The following is a 13,988-nucleotide window of genomic DNA, read 5'->3' as shown; positions in this document are numbered from 1 at the left end:
CTTCATACTGAATGCTTCACCGCACGGAGTATGTGGGATCAAGATAGCGCTCAGCGCTATATAAATGGAATTGCATTTGATAAGGATTCCTATGCTTGCTAGTAGTCATATCAATCCCACTGATCCGCTCTTCAAGCTGGTCCAGCGGCGAGCTTCTCATCTGATTGTGTCGCTGCGGCTTCTGAGTCTGATGGTGACTCTGTCCAACTGAGCTTCCGTACAGACTCATCAACAACAGCCTTCCATGTCGTGTTCTCTGCTCTGAGCAGAATCTCCAGTTCGTCCTTGATGCGTCTACAAGTCCCTGCACCGTCGTAGCCAAAGCTAGTGTACACTTGAATCAGTGAAGCACCCGCTCGAGCATAATCCAACGCATCAGCGCCCGTGCCAATTCCACCGCAGCCTATCAATGGAATACTTGCAGGGACGTGCGCGCGCAGCGTTTTCAAAGTTTGTAATGCACGCGGCTTCAAGGGAGCACCCGAGAGACCGCCTATCTCAGATTTATTAACTGTTTCAGATTGTATGGATGAGCAATTACATAGATTGATGGTGTATTTACTCACGATCCGTAAGACTTGCAGGACGACTGATGGTAGTGTTGCTGACGATGACGCCATCAATGTGGCTCTTGCGAATTAAATCTGCAATATCAACTATTTGTGATTCCTCGAGGTCAGGTGCGATTTTCAGCACCAAGCGCGGTCGCCGTGCCGTTATTGGTGATGGTTCTAGTTCATCTCGGGCTTTTGTGACACTTGTAAGCAAGTCTTCTAATAGCTCTCGATTTTGGAGACCGCTGAACGGTCGTCAGATAACTTCAGCATGATGGTAAATGACATACCGAAGTCCGGGTGTGTTCGGGCTAGAGACGTTGACAACCAGAACATCAGCGTACGGGCCGAACGTCTTCACACCAGTGACAAAGTCATCCGGAGACTCGACCGGAGAAGATTTATTTTTACCTAGGTTAATTGCAAGAACTGACCCGGGTTTGAGAGTGGCAGTTGTATCGTCTTTCGTCTCATGAAATTTGGGTATGCGAGCGCGAAGGCGGGAAATCACGGAGGCAGCGCCTTGTGAGGGAAATCCGTAACGGTTGATGAGTGCTGCGTCATCAGGGAGGTGAAATACACGTGGCTTCGGGTTTCCAGGCTTGTACACTGCTCAGACATGGGTAAAGATCTACCAGGCATAGCACACCTACCTGCGGTTTTGGTGTGACACTTCCGATTTCAACCCAGCTGAAGCCGAGATTAAGGATACCTAATGTGCTTACATCGATACACGGTTAGAGATGGGTCAGAAGGAAACGTACCATCAATGGCTTCGCCATCTTTGTCAAAACCAGCTGCCAAGCCAACGGGATTGGATAATTCACGCCCCCAAAACTAATTTGAAAGACTATGAGCAAATCAAGCCAGCTTTCGAGTGAAGTAATTGTGCACCTCAGACCGCAATCTTTCATCATCCTGTACAGGGTCCCGCGGGCCAAGTCCGCTACGAAGGACTTTGACGGCAATCTTGTGCCCAGTTTCCGCATCGAATGTATGACGCAGTACAGGTGTCAAAACATAACGGTGGATTGCGGAACGCGCGTCGTAGTAATAGACAGCAAACAGACCAACGGAAGCAGCAAATACTGTCGCGTAGACAGCGGTGCGGGCAGAAGACTGGTAAGATGAGGATGCCGTCGTCAAATTCCGTGTAAAAACTGGTGAACGATGGGAAGCTTGCTTTCGTAGAACATGATAAAAACCGGTCGTGCGGAGATGCATAGCAGCCATAGTTGCGTTCGACTCAAAGTGGAATTGCAAACGTTGAACCGAACTATTGTAGTAGTAGTTCGAGAACAAGTTTGTTTATGTACTAAATTTGACTTTACAATTCAACATGCATATGCCAGCCGCTCGTGTGACCTAATACTACACCATATGGGACCGTATGTCGCCTCAATGCCACGTCACTGGTGAGCATTATCTTGGCTTGTCTGTAATGTTTACGCTGTGACCAGTCCTTACCCCAGCGGACCACATGTATCTGCAAATGGCGGCGGCCGCTTCAATGCTAAAGCGCTGTGACGGACGGACGGAAGGACGCGTTCTTGAATCTTCGAAGATCTGGAGAGCTTTGCAAGGAGATTTTGTTTAACCATTTTGACATCAGTTCGCGTTATGTAAGTTCGTAGTCTCCCCTCAGATCAATCGAAGGAAGATTTTAAGTTCATGACTCGGAGTTTTGATCACGCCCTTCGACGTTGATCTGAATATCATTATCCAACGCGCCTCTGGCTTATCTTGCGTCAAGGATGGCAATTTACACGTCTCTGGCAGTGACCACTGTCATTTCAAGTCCTTCTGAGAGGTGCCTGCAATGGTCAGACGACGGCCAGGCCTGCATTACCACCAAGGCAACCGTGCATATCATGGTAAGAACATCTTGTCAAACTTCGTAGAAGGGGGCGCCTTATATCTGCATTCAGACCCCAGATCCGGGTATTAACTTCAGCACACCACCTGATATCAAGGCAGTTCGAGGAGATGAGCAAGGGGAGCAGCCGCTCGGGTGGTTCAGGACAATGATCGAACCGGCTCGTGGACAGACGCATATGTGGCCAAGTATATGTCAAGGTGAGCATATGCCTGAGGTTGCTGCTCTTCGGTATTAATTTTGAGGCTTGGGATGGTGGTAAGATTGGGGCACTATTACTCTTGGATCCCTCGATGTCTCCCTTCGTGAGATTGCATGCTCCCCTAGTAATCTCACATCGCGGGGAAGGTATGTGTCTTTCACCATTTGTCTGACATGCAGCTGATATATGTATCTTTGAGATGCGTGATAGCCGTTCTTAACTCAAATGCTGAAGTATCACTTTGGGTGGCTGCTAAAAACCACTTGAAGGGAGAATGGATCAATGTGAGAGCAGTGACTCATGTTACTTCATCTGACTCTTGAGTTTTGTGGAGATTCAAGACCTTACAGGTCTGTTGCTCAACACAGCCTCATCCGAGGACATCACTCGTGACACCCTTCGAGCGCAAGTGACTAGTCTGTGACTTTGTAGTTGATAGTGACACGCTCCCTGACATATTGATCAAGGTCTTGCCTGGTCAAAACAACCGGACTATAGAATTACACCCTCCCCGATCCTTGATTCGTCGATGCTTGCCCTGGGAAACAGGGCTGGCTGTATCGAGTTTTTCAGGTGCATAAATTCGGGTCCTTTTTGGAAATACGTTCATCTTATTGTGCACAGGTTTAATAGAAACAGCTACTCAGGAGGTTCTCTCTCGTACATTCATACAGAACAATTGAGCGACCACTGGATCACACATCTGAGTTGGGCACCTTGGATTACTCATGCCGTCGGTCATTGTAAGCTTTTTATGCCTATTGCATGAACGGGATCTTTATCTTGGCGAAGGCGAATCCCTACTGGCCTTCTCCACCGATAACGGCAACGTCGGGCTGGTCAAGGTCACACAAAATCTGCAGTCTATTTCAAACATTGGTTTTGTGCCCGAGTACACGACCAGTGCTGTATTCGACGTCCAAGGTCCAATATGCGAAGCTGATAAACGAAGTGTGACCGCATTGACATGGGTTCAACCACCAGGAAGAAATGTACTTTTCAACCTTTATCTCCTGTTTTACCTGGCTCTGATCGTATCTTTCAGCCTATCCTCGTATACACAAAACCCGGCCTTGTGTACCTGTGGTCATGGCCCGGTTCTGAATCATGTTGGAACGGAACTCGCATATTAACTTTCCAAACCCAAAAGATGTCTATCGGATCCTCTGCCATTAGCCCTGTCTCTGGAGTATCCTACGTGCTTCACCGCGACGCACTCATTCTTTCGCTTTTCGATGGTTCCTTGCATGCCATCCATAATATGACCGCGGAACCTACCTGGAGTCCTCCGCTTGCAGGCGACACCCTCACCTCTGCAGAACTATCTCGTGTAGCACGAACGTTGTTCGCCAAAGTTACTCCTGCAGGAATCTCCTCCTTAGATGTCAACAGGATTGGTGGAATGGTGTCATACGACTCGCAGTCGACCCTCATCTGGATATACGAGTAAGTGTTATCAATAATACCATTGATAATCACCCACGGATCCGTTTACCTCTCCAGAGCTATTCGACCGACAGATTTCGGCTACAAGAATGAAGCTCAGCATGAATGTATGCTGCTCACTGCACCATTTTGGCAGCTCGACGACGAGACCGTCTTGCACACCGCTTCAGAGGCTTTTGCTGATATATCGTGTGGTGAGTCGAGCACTCGACCTCTCACTAGTCATTTTGACGTTCAGATGGTTAAGCCTCGGGAAGTGCCCCCATTCACCATTTGCGTGCATTGATGCTTCATCTACGCAGTAATGCGCGCTTCGCGGCGCTGTGCCCTCAGATACTGGAGATTTTATCGCAAGTACCATCAGACCAAACAACGACCATAATCTTGCCATCCTGGAAGCAAGGCTTGAACGATGACTTGCGACCTCAGCTTCGGAAAAGTCTGAGTACCCACTTATTTGGTTGGCCCAATCTCCTATCGCTTCGAATGAGGCTCTCCATAGCCGATCTGTGTTGGGTGCGCAAGTCAAGAGCGCCCAATCCATTACACTCACAGTATTTTGTTCATAGAAACTATGCAAGGACCCGGAGATGCAAGCACAGTGCGGTCAAGTCGCACAACGCCTACTAGCCGCCATCTCACACTGCGTGCTGCGAGTATTGGTTCGTCATTTGAGAGCCATCATTCCCGTCATCACTAGTGCGCCAGCAGTCTACTCTCTCTTCTTATTCGTTGAGCCCTTGTCACAGCGCCTGATATCCCATTTGTCCTCCGCGAGGTAGTACAGTCATTACTGCCTGGTTCGCCGCAAGATTTAGCAGACGAAGCTCAAGCTTTATCGGACTCTCTCACCGCATCATTCTCTATCGATCCTGCGATTGCCGCGCTGCACGAACACTGTCCAGCTTGTCGTACAGAAGTCCCATTGCACGACATCACCCGCGCAACTTGTCCAAACGGTCATGCATGGGGTACGCCTCCTCTCTTTCGCGCGAAGCTGACAAAGCCCATCTCAAGTGTTCTTTCATATTAGCTCGCTGTACAATCACCTCGTTCATACTCTCGACGTCAAAGGTGCGCACGTGCATCGGATGCAGCCGGAAGGCCCTGCTTCCGCTTGCAACTTCGGATGAGAGTCAGTTGCCTGTCGCTGCACAGAGTTGGATCGTGAGGGATTTATTGGAAGCTGTACAGCGGTGTTTGTTTTGTGGGAATAGTTTCGTGGAGATCGTGTAAAAGATGATCAAGTGAATGTAAGTCGTGTGTGCATTCATGCTGCGAGTTCCAAATCTGTCCAGTATCGTCTTGCGGATGGAGATCTCGGCGGAGTTGAAGTTGAGCTCCAGGTAATTTTCCGGGTTCTTGCGTCGACACTCCAAGGCGGCTTATCGCTCCTTCGTGGGACAACAAAAATGAATTGGTCGTATACTAGGCGTGGAATGATGGTCATGTCAATACTATCTAGAAAATTTATGCAGAACATTAAACGTCCAGTCGGAACCAAAGCGGTATCATCTTCCACATCCTTTCTCTTTCCCTTGTAGTCCACAACGCCAGCGCTCTCGCGCACGCCTCGCACTCGGATACTTCTACACTGCGGCGAGATTCCCCAAATCGTGCGTCATCAGCACCCGAAACCTGACCAAAATCATACAACGGTTGCCCAAGCTCCTCAGCAACATACAAAGGATCAGTGCAACCACGCTCGCGATCAAAGAGATAATGTTGAGTGGCCAGTGCCACAAGTTCCGAAAAATCTCTTCTGCACGAGCGATGCGTGTGCGTGTGATGCCCCAACAGAAGCGGATGAGAATGCGATCCCATGGAGCGAATGAGAGTTGTGATCGCGTGCTGCGATGCCTCTTTCCCTAAAGCTAACCTTTGTAAGTCTGCATTTGATAGCGGCAGTTGTGCAATAGAAGGGCCGCTCTCGTCGTCCTGCTCGTAAAGCTGGGTATAGTGGTATCGTGATAAGTCATAGAATGCAGAAGGCAAAAGGCTTGGTGCATTGACTTCTCGTGCGAGAATAATAACATCCTGAATGCGGATGAGCCATGTCGTATCAAATGTCAAGAGAGGCAGCCTACTGCAGGGGAAGGGTATATGTTGGACATTCCAGGACCACTCTGCATTTCATCGGCACGAGAAATATCTTCTCTAGCGTCCCATCCCTTGAGTGAAGTCGGCCAAGCCTTGCTTAAATGTGCGAGGGCTTTTGTTCTCAACGAATCAACAAGGTACTTGGTCGCAAGTCGAAGTATCCCCGAGACCATGCAAAAATCGGCAGGGTCATTCTTCCCGAAGTTTCTGTACAAAATTCGTCACATGCAAAAGAAGCGCACTTCATGAGACCTACGGGCCATCATAAAGTGCCGTGAGGAGATTCTCGACATCCTCCGCCCTGTCGTGCAATCGCAGAACAGAACACCCTTCTATTTCATTGGTTGTATCTATTTGTAGCGCAGGGTTCAAGTTGCTGTTGGCAACCACGGTCGGATAAGAAGACGCTGTATTATCCGCACTGGGCTGTGGCAATGAGAACAGATCGCGGAAGAACGCCGAGTGGCGAGCAAGTTGAGACTTGTGCACTCGAAACAAGGTATCTTCTGCTCTTAAAACGATCTATTAAAACCCGATTATAGCCCAAGGATTGCCTTAGTCTGCGTTTGATCACAGGCGGTTATAATACGCACCGAACCATCGCAAAACCACAAATCCGTGTGCTTTGAGGATTCAGCAAGTGCAATGTCTCCTCCGGAGGCTGCAATTTGCGAGTACCTGTCCACGGAGGATCTTGTTGAATGGGTCAACCTGCGCAATAATCCGTTGGGAGGAGGACTTCTAGGTGGGTAATGCCCGTTCGCGGAGATGATATTTGGGGTTGGGTAGTAGCTCGTTTGCATTATCGTCGATAACGCAAAGACAACGCCCCGAGAGCACTAGGTAAAGCCAACTTGAAATAGATATGGGATTTTCTTGTACCGTGTACTGCGTGCTAATCGCTCGCAGGTAGCTGCATGCTGAGGGTAACCTGAAAGGCGTGGAAGCATTGCCACAAACTTTAGCTCAATTGGCGCTGGCAGAAAGTGGCATGGGGATAACGTTTATTCTCAAGGACACCCCCCCAGACACCCCTTCTGTCGATGATCGTATTGTCTTTACAGTAGCAACTCAGGAAATAGCATAATCTAATTATCCCCGCCCGTCTCTTCGTATTCTCACTCTCGACAACGCTGGAATTGACCGTGAACGAAGCGGTCAGCCTGCATGTAGAGCACGGTTGGTGCTAGTAGCGACATCAATTACTTAAATGTAGTTACATGTATGGGTCGCAGTGGAGTCTGGACATTCACTGTATGTTTGATGGAATGTGGGTGATGGAATAGCTTTCGAATGAGTTCAGGCCGAGCAACCAGAACATAATATTCTGCATGTGCAACATGTTCCCAAGGGCTGTGGAGATCGACAATTGATCACCACAGGTTTGCATGCAGATCAGAGCTAGAGCCTATCAGGATGACTCTATCAGTGAGCGACATCTATGTTTAGAACGCACATTCTATGAGCCTCCAAAACCTTGCGAAATGGAAATAATCGAAGGCACCGCATGCGGCAGCACCTGTGCAGGAGGGAAAGTGTATGACAATGTACATGCACAACAACTCACGCGCTGGTGAGAGGTGCTACAAGTGTGAACGCATGAAAGGCGATGCCTTCCAGAGGTCACAGGGGTCTTAGTATTGTTCAACATCATCACGATTAGACAAGGCGCGCGGACAAAATCGGTTCATGAAAATGACAATCAATCCGAGAAGGACTGTCTCGCATTTAATTTTAGCTGCAGTTAGGAAGGAAGACAGATATTCCGGGGCCCCAGTGCATGTAATTGTAGAGATTGGTACTAGATCAAACAAATCTCGTGTCCTCTTTGCGATCCGGGATAAAGGTTGCTGGTGGATCGAGGGAGCGGAAAGAAGGGGAGATAGCAGTGACAAAGCTGAGGGCAATAGTGGTGAGCTGTTGCGATGCGATGACAGATGGAATTGGACCGCTATAGTCATCATCTTCCAGATCGTCAGGTTTGCGGTTAAGCACCCGGTATGCATATGTCACAACCACTAGCAGGTTGCAAATTATCAGGGAAAACGATAGCTAGACACAGGAATTTAGAATTCGAATGAATGAGATATAGGCAAGACTCCACCTCTAAATTCACTGCAATCACCTCTATCCATGTAGTAAGTAGAAAGTTGGTGATAGCACGGAACAGGGAGAACATTGTCATGATAATGCTGGATGAAAATATCGCAAGAATCATTCTCCGCTGTCGTGAGGGCAGGCTGACGTTCCAGAGCAATCGGAAAGAAAAGACCACCAGAATAGTGTCAGCAACAGACTTGGCTGATTGAATAGTATAATGAGCACAGGATGAAGCAGAAAGTGGTGCGAGGCCTACTTGCAAGCTGGTACGCTGCCATCGAATAGGTGATGCGGCAGGAAGGCCAAGGCAACTCGTACCAGTCACTGCTCAATTCAGTTTCCCGTGCCTTGCCCGCGATCAAACCTCCCCACGTCAAGAAGAAAAGAATTGCGAAGCCCATGGACAACTGATAAAGACGTTGCGTGGGCCGTGCAACCCGCGCGATGGCAAAAAGTATGCTCATGCGTGCAGACCTTTAAGTTTGTTTGTTTTCCTAGACCAAAGTGAGGAGGAACAGGATCTTACCAATTTATGCAGGTGGTCATGAGCGTCGTCGCCCAAAAAGAAACCACGCGTGTCGTTCCTTCTATGTCAACTTGAGGTCCATTCATATGAGCAACACAGCGAGATCAACAAATGATACAGTACGCACAAGAGAACAGATGAACCCAGGAACTAATCAGATGCACTATGCCACACGATCCAGCAATAGCAGCCCATGCGTCCTCCCACCAGAATCTCCTTATGTGTAGTCGGAACGAGACACGAAAGATTGTAAGGGCGATAGCCATCCCTTGCACAACGCTCATCACCGCTGAGTTGAAGATAAGATCCCGACAACATAAGAATATCAACGTTTTGGGCTATGTACCCACCCTTCATCTGTATCATTGAGGGCGACAGCATCATCTTTGCTGAGGATGATGATAATCTGAGTGAACAATTGCTAGCATTAAATGCCAAGGGCGAGTCGTACTATAAATGCGTCATTTGAAAAATTGTAATCTCGAAGGCTCAAATTCAGGGAACTTTCTGCAGGGCTGAAGTCAAGTTGACAGATAGGCGCTTGTGAACCTTCCCATGCATATTGATATGGGTTATATTCCATGCCACGGATGGATGCCACATTATTATGCGCGACATTACAAATAGTGGGCTGTTCTTCCAATGCAAATCAGCCAGGCCAGCCTTTTGTCAGTATACAACTCTTGAATGACTTGGATAGAGTGGCTATCATATGCCAGACTAGTCAGGAACGATGGCCTAATAATACTGGAAGTATAAATTTACGTTACATCTGCTTCTGCTGTCACTCCTGCGAACCTTGTGGCGAATGGGGCGGTTATGAACAGAGTCTCCGGGAGGTGTTTGGTGGGGGAGTTCAGAGTAGGGGCAAGCAATATTAAAATTGTGATGCTCATGGTGGGCGGGTCGAAGCGCGAGCGCGATTGTGCAAACAAACGGGTGGAGCGCTGCGCGTATGGGGAGAGGAGACGCGGAAAGTACGACAGGACGTAACTCGTAAGTTAAAGATGGTTCAGGAGGAGCCTCGGAGCTACCCCTGGGATCCTGCTGCGACGGAAATAGAGTCGGCATCTAGAAGCATGATGGAGCCTGGGTGTCGTCAGTAGTCACAATCTGGATTGATATCACTGCATTATCGCCGCGCTTCAAAGGATTAGTAGGGTCGGGTCAAGACGTAGCGGAGATGCTGTTTGTAGCTACGATGACGAGGTTGCAATAACGGTCGTGCATCTAGGTATGTTCATTACTATTGGTTCATGAAAGAAACGTACTAACCTGATAGGGCAAGTAACGAATTCCGTGATGACTATCATGTGTTGCAATCGTCCATCTTCCCTTCAACAATAGGTGACCTTTCTTGGATCACAGTTCTGCGGGAGAAGGTAAAAGTCTTTGTTCGTCGAGTCTCTGTGTAGCAACCGGATGAAAGGTGCACGTGGCATACTCTTTGTTTTCGTTCCCGGTTTGGCAACACAAAAATTGCTAAAACCAAATCTCCGGGGTATAGTATAAAGCGCATGATTTACTCTTCTAGCAACCGAATCTCGACGTTTAACGTTGATTCACTTTCGCTCTTTCCGTTCTCCTCGACTGTGGCGAGCTGGGCTTGCACCTTTCTATCGTTTGCGAAATCCTTTTGAACTTTGTTCTGTACTGATTCTCAGCTGTACTGCTATTAAAACCTGGACGGTTTTCCCCAACGAAAATTCTAACGCCTTTGGTTACGATGCAATTCACTACTCTTGTCGCATTCGCCCTTGCCACTACTGCCTCTGTGCACGGTGCTCCAGTCCATAAGCGCATTGCCCAGGTCATCGCTGACTCGACTACCAAGTGGGAGGCAGCATGCGTAAGTTCTTGCAGATGCCTGGGCTCGTCGTATCTCATAATGTCATCCTAGGATGCTGCTGGTGGAGGTGCCCAATGCAACGAAGTTGCTGTTGCGTCATTCGGCACTCTCCTCGCTGCTCCAGGTCCATGCGCGCAGCAGGATGCCGCTGACAACATGATTGACCTCGCAAAGACTCTCAGTAACAACGCAGACATGATTAAATTTGCTCAGATCTTCGCCCAACAGCCCCGGAACTCTGTTCGTATTTCTCTAAGCTCAATTTTTCTACCAACACCAACAGGATTCTATGCATACAGCCTACATCACAGAGCGTGCCCTACTGTCAATCGGCCCCGCGTAATGCTGAGCTCAATGGGCTCTTCCAGTGTCAGTTCCAGGGTGATAATCCAACGACCTTTGTCGGTGGCACAGCCGTTGGCGGTAGCGGGACTATTCCTTTCGGTATGAGTGCAGCTGTCAACCCGGCTGGTTCTTGCCCCGCAAATCCCTCCGGTCCCATCGCTGATGGCACACAACTCGTGGATCTCACCCAGAACCCTGGTGTCGGTGGCACAGCTGCCTCCAATGCCACCACTGGTGGAAGTAACAGCACCTCAACAGTGGACACACCTTCGTCTGGTTCTTCGGATTCTGACTGCGGCGAAGATTCAACCGAATCCACGCCTACTCCTTCGCCCACTGCGGCAGCTTCTAGCGCTGTATCCGGGTCTGCAATGCCTTCAAGCACTAGTGGAAACTTTAAGCTCACCAACGGCCAGGACGCTCAGAAGCTCAACGCGCAGTTTGCTACGCTAACGGCTACCTCTCTCTGCACTGGTGAGTCGGCCGTACTGAAGCAGCATGCCATTTTCTAACATTTTATGCAGGGGGTACCAATGCATGCATCAACGGCGCCTTTGCGCAGTGCGTAGGGGGCTCGTACGTGACTCAATCCTGTGGGTCAGGTCTCATTTGCGCTGCACTTCCTCTCGTCAACTCTGCTGGAACGTCGATCACCTGCACGACGAATGCTGATGCTCTGGCTCGTATTGCTGCCACTGGCGCGCAGGGTGGCCTCACTGGATGAGGTTGTTATTGAATACTGGCATAAAGTCATCGATCAAGTCGCTAGCCGACATTGATATAATTTTTTCTTCGCCGAGTTTTGGATTATACAGTATACAAACTGCTATTATGTAGCATCATACTAACAACCTTTGTATCAGTATTGGTAACACCAGTTTGTATAAATTCGTTATCTGATAAGTGTATGATCAATGTTAGTCCCCTCTAGCCAGAACGAAGTCAGTTGTTCCATATTGATTATAGATCAATGCAGACGTGATGAGATGAGGGGTGGATCGTTCTGTTGATGGATATTGTTCGGGGATTGCTTCACGGGGAAACAGTCCTCGGACCAATATTCATGAGCAGCACGAGTAGATAGGACCGATATTCAGGCTTCTAAGATCAGAGTACGTCTCAAATATCTGAGTCTTCATATGATTGATGAGATGACTGAATGACGAAGATAGGGCTGTGGATAAAATTTGATGAGATCTGTGGTTGCAGAACAGTCGAACATTTACAGACCTGCGCAGTGGTGACTAGCCGATCACCAGCTGATCATCAATCAACTCGGACCTCGAACAACGACGGTTTGAAGGAAGAAGTTGTGCGCTGGCAGCGCTGCGGGATCCACTCCTTGATCTGTAAGTGTTTATCAGTTGCCTTTGGCTATCGGTACACAGAGACTCGCAAGAGGCGATCGTCTCATGAATATTCTGAACATGTTCGAGCCATGAGTCCATGCGCCTGCAGGTTGCAAACAGCATATAAAGGTGGCGTTGCTGACATAAACTGATTTTGCACACGTGACTAGACGCGTCGCAATCGAGTTTGTTTATTTCGTGGCAGTGCTGATTCAACCACAAGGCAGAGTATAAGAACAGCGTACCCGCGAGTTATACCTCCCATTTCCTGTCCTCGATTTACATGCATTACTTTCTTCACGACTTATTCTCAACTTCAACTCGCCTTACAATATGATTTCCGCTACCTTCGACAGTGCCTGGGTGCCTCGGAGCCTTCTTTTTCAAACATACTGTGGTTGATCGCACGACCAAGGCCGTCAAAGAAGCGGAGAACATTACCGCTGGCCTCGTCATATCCGATTTATGTATATCTGTCGCGGCCCTAGTTCTAGCTTCCCACAGGACTGCCCAGATAATCCTCAGTAAAGAAGCTCAATCCCCTCCGAAGCACAATTTGGCCGAGCTCAACACGCCTCTCATCTGCAACAAAGTGTCCGATATCTCTATTGCATCAAAGTTAATTTCATCGAATCCAATTTCAACCGAATCTTGCAGCACTCCGCCATCCGTATTATTTTCACCGAATCCAATGGCAAATGACTCTTACTGCACTTCGCCGTCTACATGTTCAACACTATGCACGCCAATACTGCAGACCTCGCCAATTCAGAACGCCAAGCGCCTCTCAATCGATTCCTACACCACTCTCGTCGATGACGATGACGATTTCGTGAAGGATCTTTCTGACGCGGACCTTTACGAAAGCACATTTGCCAAGGTATGAAGTCGCACAGTCTACTCAGCTTTATCGCTTAATGTTTGAATCTTGATAAGACGACAGCGTCTGTTCCAGTGGGGACCTAATACTCCCAGTCACGAAAGCATTCACGATCGATGACTTGACTGGACCCTCCCAGCGGACGCAGCTCCAGCTAATCATCCTAGAGGACGGACCCCTGACGGCCACCGACCTTTCGCTCCTTGTGGACGCTTCGACTCAAACGACTACGACGCTCTCTCGGCAACATTATGTCTCAGATTGTCTCGCCTCAGCTGAAACCCCCGGATACCAAACGGCATCGGAATTTCCGCCCATGCAGAGACAAGGTATGGACATTCTTTGTGAAACAGTGTCGCACTCATTGTTTTGTTAGCAAGCGTCTAGATCCACACGCGTGGTCGCTGTCCGTGGCAGCATCGAACGCGCTTACGCCAAGCAACAGGTAGAACACGCTGCTATAATCCGTGAGTGATTTTTTGGTAACGTCCTCTTTGTTTGCTGACCTAAAGTAGATCACCTTGGACAACTGCACTACGATCTCCTCGCCGACCAAACCGCTCTTGCTGACGGCTGGGCAACTGCCATGTCCCAGCTTGGACTCACCTCTACGCTGTCGCCTGCCTCACCGCCTCTGCACCAGAAGACGCCCAACCCAGGAAACTCGATCGACATTATTCAAGACTGACATCTTTACTATGCACAACGCTACTCCTCAGGTCCCCTACGACCAAATACCGAAGACCCGCAACGGCCTCCCT

At 48.8% G+C, this 13,988-nt stretch overlaps 6 protein-coding genes across 6 annotated transcripts; 3 read left to right on the top strand and 3 right to left on the bottom strand.

The window, feature by feature from the left end:
- Nucleotides 1-32: 32 nt before the first annotated feature.
- Nucleotides 33-1,875, bottom strand: EDB93DRAFT_1208677 (Dihydroorotate dehydrogenase-domain-containing protein). The gene is made up of 6 exons (XM_041451014.1): nucleotides 1,449-1,875; nucleotides 1,319-1,391; nucleotides 1,208-1,266; nucleotides 845-1,155; nucleotides 567-799; nucleotides 33-511 (listed from the first exon to the last, which is right to left on the bottom strand). Exons 1-6 carry the CDS (start codon nucleotides 1,785-1,787, stop codon nucleotides 132-134), a joined length of 1,395 nt encoding a protein of 464 aa, XP_041305987.1. The 5' UTR covers nucleotides 1,788-1,875; the 3' UTR covers nucleotides 33-131.
- Nucleotides 1,876-5,459, top strand: EDB93DRAFT_1157142 (transcription factor IIIC subunit delta N-term-domain-containing protein). Its single transcript, XM_041449916.1, has 16 exons — nucleotides 1,876-2,176; nucleotides 2,237-2,428; nucleotides 2,483-2,630; nucleotides 2,694-2,778; nucleotides 2,832-2,916; nucleotides 2,967-3,048; nucleotides 3,100-3,205; nucleotides 3,257-3,375; nucleotides 3,425-3,624; nucleotides 3,678-4,078; nucleotides 4,136-4,272; nucleotides 4,326-4,594; nucleotides 4,648-4,777; nucleotides 4,828-5,049; nucleotides 5,112-5,331; nucleotides 5,377-5,459. The coding sequence occupies exons 2-15, from the start codon at nucleotides 2,309-2,311 to the stop codon at nucleotides 5,312-5,314; spliced, it is 2,307 nt and encodes a 768-aa protein (XP_041305986.1). The 5' UTR covers nucleotides 1,876-2,176; nucleotides 2,237-2,308; the 3' UTR covers nucleotides 5,315-5,331; nucleotides 5,377-5,459.
- Nucleotides 5,460-5,472: 13 nt separating this feature from the next.
- EDB93DRAFT_1157105 (uncharacterized protein) lies at nucleotides 5,473-7,193 on the bottom strand. Its single transcript, XM_041449915.1, has 4 exons — nucleotides 6,772-7,193; nucleotides 6,435-6,700; nucleotides 6,166-6,385; nucleotides 5,473-6,115 (listed from the first exon to the last, which is right to left on the bottom strand). Exons 1-4 carry the CDS (start codon nucleotides 6,979-6,981, stop codon nucleotides 5,561-5,563), a joined length of 1,251 nt encoding a protein of 416 aa, XP_041305985.1. The 5' UTR covers nucleotides 6,982-7,193; the 3' UTR covers nucleotides 5,473-5,560.
- Nucleotides 7,194-7,856: 663 nt separating this feature from the next.
- On the bottom strand, nucleotides 7,857-9,280 carry EDB93DRAFT_598670 (uncharacterized protein). Its single transcript, XM_041456814.1, has 5 exons — nucleotides 8,932-9,280; nucleotides 8,805-8,874; nucleotides 8,535-8,752; nucleotides 8,283-8,479; nucleotides 7,857-8,230 (listed from the first exon to the last, which is right to left on the bottom strand). The coding sequence occupies exons 1-5, from the start codon at nucleotides 9,086-9,088 to the stop codon at nucleotides 7,985-7,987; spliced, it is 888 nt and encodes a 295-aa protein (XP_041305984.1). The 5' UTR covers nucleotides 9,089-9,280; the 3' UTR covers nucleotides 7,857-7,984.
- A 1,147-nt stretch (nucleotides 9,281-10,427) lies between these two features.
- On the top strand, nucleotides 10,428-11,955 carry EDB93DRAFT_598676 (uncharacterized protein). Its single transcript, XM_041456815.1, has 4 exons — nucleotides 10,428-10,653; nucleotides 10,705-10,893; nucleotides 10,953-11,472; nucleotides 11,523-11,955. Exons 1-4 carry the CDS (start codon nucleotides 10,531-10,533, stop codon nucleotides 11,720-11,722), a joined length of 1,032 nt encoding a protein of 343 aa, XP_041305983.1. The 5' UTR covers nucleotides 10,428-10,530; the 3' UTR covers nucleotides 11,723-11,955.
- Nucleotides 11,956-12,680: 725 nt separating this feature from the next.
- On the top strand, nucleotides 12,681-13,915 carry EDB93DRAFT_1292619 (uncharacterized protein; the record flags this gene model as incomplete). Its single annotated transcript, XM_041454579.1, has 5 exons — nucleotides 12,681-12,710; nucleotides 12,763-13,227; nucleotides 13,367-13,556; nucleotides 13,608-13,694; nucleotides 13,743-13,915. The coding sequence occupies 5 exons, from the start codon at nucleotides 12,681-12,683 to the stop codon at nucleotides 13,913-13,915; spliced, it is 945 nt and encodes a 314-aa protein (XP_041305982.1).
- Nucleotides 13,916-13,988: the final 73 nt, after the last annotated feature.

Source organism: Suillus bovinus (assembly GCF_016758785.1).
Source record: "Suillus bovinus strain UH-Sbo-P2 chromosome Unknown EDB93scaffold_43, whole genome shotgun sequence".
Taxonomy (NCBI): domain Eukaryota; kingdom Fungi; phylum Basidiomycota; class Agaricomycetes; order Boletales; family Suillaceae; genus Suillus; species Suillus bovinus.
The sequence above is the reverse complement of the archived record's forward strand: the minus strand, read 5'-3'. Positions and strand labels throughout refer to the sequence as shown.